General features: G+C 38.9%; 1 protein-coding gene across 1 annotated transcript; it reads right to left on the reverse strand.

Annotated features, from left to right (window-relative positions):
- Nucleotides 1-773: 773 nt before the first annotated feature.
- On the reverse strand, nucleotides 774-3,649 carry LOC126593338 (syntaxin-71-like). The gene is made up of 9 exons (XM_050259379.1): nucleotides 3,070-3,649; nucleotides 2,723-2,848; nucleotides 2,268-2,430; nucleotides 2,062-2,147; nucleotides 1,865-1,933; nucleotides 1,737-1,781; nucleotides 1,582-1,644; nucleotides 1,405-1,481; nucleotides 774-1,066 (listed from the first exon to the last, which is right to left on the reverse strand). The coding sequence occupies exons 1-9, from the start codon at nucleotides 3,223-3,225 to the stop codon at nucleotides 1,051-1,053; spliced, it is 801 nt and encodes a 266-aa protein (XP_050115336.1). The 5' UTR covers nucleotides 3,226-3,649; the 3' UTR covers nucleotides 774-1,050.
- Between the last annotated feature and the right edge of the window lie 2,775 nt (nucleotides 3,650-6,424).

Below are 6,424 nucleotides of genomic sequence, written 5' to 3' on the forward strand. Positions count from 1 at the left end.
ACTTACCAGGTCATTATTTGGTTAAAGGAGCATCAGGTAGGCGAAATGTAGCCACCGCCCCCCCCCCCCCCCCAAAAAAAAAATTAGTCCTTTTTTCAAGGCCCAGCTTCTCAATTATAATAATTAAGTTAAATTCAACAGCTAGATGAAAACATCTAACAGTAGTTTAATTAAATTAACTAATAAATTTATAGTATAAACTTCACTAATAAATTATTAAGCAGTTTCGGTTGGAGATCACATATGACTATGACCTGACACTTTATTTAAAAATAATTTTTTACAGGACTATAATTTTGAACGGATCTATGTTTAGCTTTTCAGTTGGAGATGACCTAAGTTTCAATCCTAATGCCCCGATCTTGTATCCATACCGAGCAACAAGTCTAACAACATCCCACTAGCCATGGATTTGAATGGAGACTAACAGGAGGCACCACTAACGTGTGAAATATGGAGAGTATGGTCGCAAGACTGAAACTGGAATTGACCGGCAGGTCTTGTCGTTAGTCATACAAGCGCCAGAATCTGGTTTTGTTGTCATTTAGACATTGGCCACTCGAAATAGCTTGCTGCAATCAGCAATTTGATCGCTAGATTTCTCACATTACAAACGTAACACTTACGACTAATTATCAACTATCTTTAGCAAACAAGGTATGGGAAGATAGAAACCCAGTCAGGCCCAGGATGAACAACCCAATTCCATGAGAAGATTCGTATAAGATCGAAAGGAAGTAGTCAACACAGTTGGTCAACAACGTTTCTAACAATTTGATGAATTCAAACAGAGTCTCGTAGATTAGCAATAAACGGAAATTAGAGGACACAATCAACTTCACATTAAGTATAATAATACAGACAAGACTGATGATGAACTGGACAAGTACAAAAGAAATACATTCATGCTAGTATGATACGCACTCTTAAACATGAAATAAACAATCAAATACCATGCATCAAGTACCAAAGTGAGTCCTCAAAATGCAAAACGATAACCGAACAAGCCGATAATACTCTCGAACTGATCAAACCACCCTTTATACCACCTCACTTCTTGAGTACACTGCGAAGGAATATATCCAATCAGAATACAAAAACAACACATCTTGATACAAGAATGCAGGCGTTTAAATGATCAAGTTCAATTCTACTGCCTTAAACAAATAATTGGGTGAAAGTAAACGTCCACGTTTAATGGTTCAAGTAGCTGTAGAGTCTAATTACGTAAAATCATAGAATGAACAGAGTAGTGACAGCAAGTTATCACTTTAACCTTCTTAGAACTAGGACACTAGCCCAACTTCTCAAAACTTCACATATGTATGACCAAATTACATGGAAATGTGTCTAGGCATTTATCTATCTCAACACGTAGGTTAATGTAAATGGATATGAGCTTACTTGTACAAATACGCAGCGATGCCCAAAATTATACACAGCAATACAATATCAATACAGAAATTTCGGCTGGACCTCAGCTGTAACAAAAACAAAAGTTTCATTAATTCTACTAACAAAGAAACAAAAGAAAAATCTTGAATGTGCAATCATAAACAGAAAAGCCGCAATTACACTCACCTGGTTGACTGTGTCCTTCAGTCTAACATTGGTATTCTTAAGGTCCGCAGATGCCTTGTCCACCTGTTATAAAGGGAAGCAACATTTAGTAATTCATATTGAGAATTCAACTGAACATCTTGGAAGCAGTACTAGAAGAGGGCAATCTTTCTCACCTTAGAGTCAATCTCATCCATCAAAGGAACTTGCCTATCGAATTCCTATGCATAGCACATGATAAAGTCATTTGACATGTGTATATATATTGCAAATCAGCACGTAGAACCATGCAAAAACATCTAACCTCGTTCATATCCTGAGCCATATTTTTCAACGTATCCAAACCATCTGATATCACATCCAAACCTTGATCCTGTGATGTCAAAATACATAATATAAACCCACATCCATAACTCAGTACTAACTAGCAAGCATGCAATTTACATTTTTCAAAAAGAAATCTCCAGTGTAAACAAAAACAGCTCTATAAATATGACTTGCCTGCTTCATTTTCCGCATTTCATACTCTTGCCTGAAATTACTCGACGACTCAGACTGTTGGAAGAATTCATTATCAAACCGTCCCTCTATTAATACATGAAACATATAAGTAAAGTTTACCCAAAATAATCAAATAGAATTCAGTTGCCCACAGACTATAATCATTAAAAGGCACCCAACAGTCTTAATAAAATGTAAGAAATTACCAGAATCGAATTTGATTTCTGTACGAGAAGCTGAAGCTGCCCAACCTCCTCCAGTTTGTTTGGGTGCAGCTGGAGTCCCATCTGGGATGTCCTGGATCCTATCTGGCAATGCATGGACCAAATCATTACGAGCAGCAAAATCTTGGGATGAAAGCCCTTTAACCTGCAAACAATAGATTCAATTATGAAAAACATCACCCAACCTGCAAAGTAATCATTCTTTGTATACTAGGCAGTCAAAATTGGCAATTCTACTACACACAAACACAGAGGCATCCCACATATTTTTTGACCTCATCTCACTAAACAAGTACTAAAATCCGCATAAACGAGCACAATCATATTCAAATTGTCAATTCTGACTGGAATGTGCCCATCTAAAAACAAAAATTATGAAATGCACAATTCCAAATTACGAAAATTAACAAATTTCATTGAAGCAGTGAAATGCTGACCTTCTTTACAGCCAATCTCTGCAATTTGGGAACCTCCTCGAGTAATCGAGCCTTGGTCCTACGAATCTCAGCATTCAGTGCAACAGCAGATGCCTTATTTTTCTCTTTCGAAGCAATCTCCGCTTTCTGCAGATCAAAAAAATACTCCAATTCAGTTCAACACACCAAAGGAAGAAAAAACCGAACTTCACCCTCAAATTCTCGGGAATTTCGTCCGGATCAGCAACTAGCTTCTTAAATTTTCCCGAGTTTTCTCGGAAACCAAACAGAGATCGAATTGAGTGAAATCGTAGTTTGCGAGTGTGAGCGTGTGTGTGTGCGTGTGTGAAAGATAAAGAGGGGAGGACCTGGAGGGCGGCTTCAATATCGGATTCGACGGAGGCGTAGAGGCGAGCAAAGGCGTCGTCGCCGGAGACATTGAGATCCTTCTGCTTTTCGACGTCGTATCGGTCGTACTTCTGGCAGATCGCATCTACTCTGGTCAAGATTTCGATGACGCTCATCTTCTCCTAACAACCACCTTACCCTTCGATCAATTACAGAGAGTTGAAAAGCTCTGGTTTTTAATCTTTTGAGCGTGTGAGCGGTTTCAAAGTAGCAGCAAACTACAGCCTGTACGAACTACAAAAATCTCAGAAAATACTTTTGGAAAGTTTTATTCAGACCCATTTGTATTTTTTTACACTAACTTATCATTTTTTTTTGTCAAACACTAACTGATCATTTCGAATCTGCACAAGTGCACAACAATTCTTTTTCTACACCTAAAATAAAATTAAAAATTAAAAAAAATAAAAAGAGAAAAAAAATATTAAAATAAATTCTAGCACTGGAAAACTCCGGTCATCTCATCTCTCAAACCCTAATAGAGAGGGCTAAAGCTCCAAAAGCCAGAAATTCGTAAACATGTTAGGGTCCTACTTTATTTTTTTGGATAGAGGTCGATCTCGCGAATGCAGAGGCGAAAACCGATTGCAAAACAAAGTCATAACGATGGAGATGTAAGAGAGTCATATCGATGGAGATTTAAGCAAGCAAAGGAAGGGGCAAAATAGTAAATTGAAATTTTGATAAATAGCAGCTAAAAAAGGACTTACTATTTGGGGAAACTTAACCCCGCGAACTGACCTGTTTAGCTTTCCTTGACCCACGACGCTGACCGGTTTCTCGGTAGCTTTTCTAATGGTTTTCCAACCAACTCTGCACGACTTTAGGCAACACCACCACTTAGAAACGACTCCACGCCACCCCAGCTTCCTTTTCCACCCCAACATCTACATCGCAGTTGAGCAAAGCTCTAGTTTTTCCCGAGCTTCTTTGACAGCGATCTCACGTTCTCATTCCACCACCAATCAATTCACTTCAACCCAGTTACAAAACACATAGCTTAAATCAAGCAACAGAGCTTCGGCGAGGCAACGACATTAATGCGCTATTTGCGAAATCCGACGGTCTTTGGCAAAATTCGATGTTCTTCGACTCATTTCAGACTCCGAGGAATGTATAAAAATTAATGTACTTTTCACGAGGTTGATTTTGGTATATTTTGGGTTCATTTTGTTACTGCCCAGATTTTGGTGAGTCGTGGGAACCGACCGCCACTTGTAACAAAGCGTGGGCTGGATGACACACTTTGTCTACTTAGGCTAATTCCATGCCTTGTATCTGTTTTTGAGAGCCGTTTGACAAGATTTTATTATTTGAACTAGTTTCGTAACTGGCACCACTTGACCTTTGTGGTAAGTGATGATCCGACTGTAAGATCATCATAAATTATAGTATATTGTTGTGGAATTAATATGAGAATATTTGGAATTTACGAATCGAAAATTTGACGTGCGAATCTTCCAGATTGGGTTATGTTTGTACCATACTTAACCAATCCCGAAACTACTAAGCACCGATCAACGTTATACCGTCAATGACCCAGAAGAGTTTCCCTCCAACCAGGAGGCCAATCACATCGCGACATGTGTCGACATCAGAAGCCAATCATAGCGTGACACGTGTCAACATCAGAAGCCAATCACAACACGACACGTGTCAATGTCAGAATGAAACTAGAAACTCTCTTCTATAAATAGAGATCATTCTCTCACAATATTTCCTAATGTCATTTGTACTAAATCATTCACTTGTACTCACTAAAGGAGAGCTTGAACCTATGTACTTGTGCAAACCCTTCACAATTAATGAGAACTCATCTACTCCGTGGACGTAGCCAATCTGGGTAAACCACGTACATCTTATGTTTGCTTCCCTATCTCTATCCATTTACATACTTATCCATACTAGTGATTGGAGCAATCTAGTGATCATTTCGAATATGCACAAGTGCACAACAATTCTTTTTCTACACCTAAAATAAAATAAAATATTTATAAAAAATTAAAAAAAATAAAAAGAGAAAAAAAATATTAAAATAAATTCTAGCACTAGAAAACTCTGGCCATCTCATCTCTCAAACCCTAATAGAGAGGGCTAAAGCTCCAAAAGCCAGAAATTCGTAAACATGTTAGGGTCCTACTTAATTTTTTTGGATAGAGCTCAATCTCGCGAATGCAGAGGCGAAAACCGATTGCAAAACAGAGTCATAACGATGGAGATTTAAGAGAGTCATATCGATGGAGATTTAAGCAAGCAAAGGAAGGGGCAAAATAGTAAATTGAAATTTTTATAAATAGCAGCTAAAAAGGACTTACTATTTGGGGAAACTTAACCCCGCGAACTGACCTGTTTAGCTTTCCTTGAGCCACGACGCTGACCGGTTTCTCGGTAGCTTTTCTAATGGTTTTCCAACCAACTCTGCACGACTTTAGGCAACACCACCACCTAGAAACGACTCAACGCCACCCTAGCTTCCTTTTCCACCCCAACATCTACGTCGCAGTTGAGCAAAGCTCTAGTTTTTCCCGAGCTTCTTTGACAGCGATCTCACGTTCTCATTCCACCACCAATCAATTCACTTCAACCCAGTTACAAAACACATAGCTTAAATCAAGCAACGGAGCTTCGGTGGGGCAACGACACTAATGCGCTGTTTGCGAAATCCGACGGTCTTTGGCAAAATTCGATGTTCTTTGACTCATTTCAGACTCCGGGGAATGTATAAAAATTAGCGTACTTTTCACGAGGTTGATTTTGGTATATTTTGGGTTGATTTTGTTACTGGCCAGATTTTGGTGAGTCGTGGGAACCGACCGCCACTTGTAATAGAGCGTGGGCTGGATGACACACTTTGTCTACTTAGGCTAATTCCATGCCCTGTATTTGTTTTTGAGAGCCGTTTGACAAGATTTTATTATTTGAACTAGTTTCGTAACTGGCACCACTTGACCTTTGTGGTAAGTGAAGATCCGACTGTAAGATCATCATAAATTATAGTATATTGTTGTGGAATTAATATGAGAATATTTGGAATTTACGAATCGAAAATTTGACGTGCGAATCTTCCAGATTGGGTTATGTTTGTACCATACTTAACCAATCCCGAAACTACTGAACACCGGTCAACGTTATACCGTCAATGACCCAGAAGAGTTTCCCTCCAACCAAGAGGCCAATCACATCGCGACATGTGGCGACATCAGAAGCCAATCATAGCGCGACACGTGTCAACATCAGAAGCTAATCACAACACGACACGTGTCAATGTCAGAATGAAACTAGAAACTCTCTTCTATAAATAGAGATCATTCTCTC

This window comes from Malus sylvestris, chromosome 12, assembly GCF_916048215.2.
Source record: "Malus sylvestris chromosome 12, drMalSylv7.2, whole genome shotgun sequence".
NCBI lineage: Eukaryota > Viridiplantae > Streptophyta > Magnoliopsida > Rosales > Rosaceae > Malus > Malus sylvestris.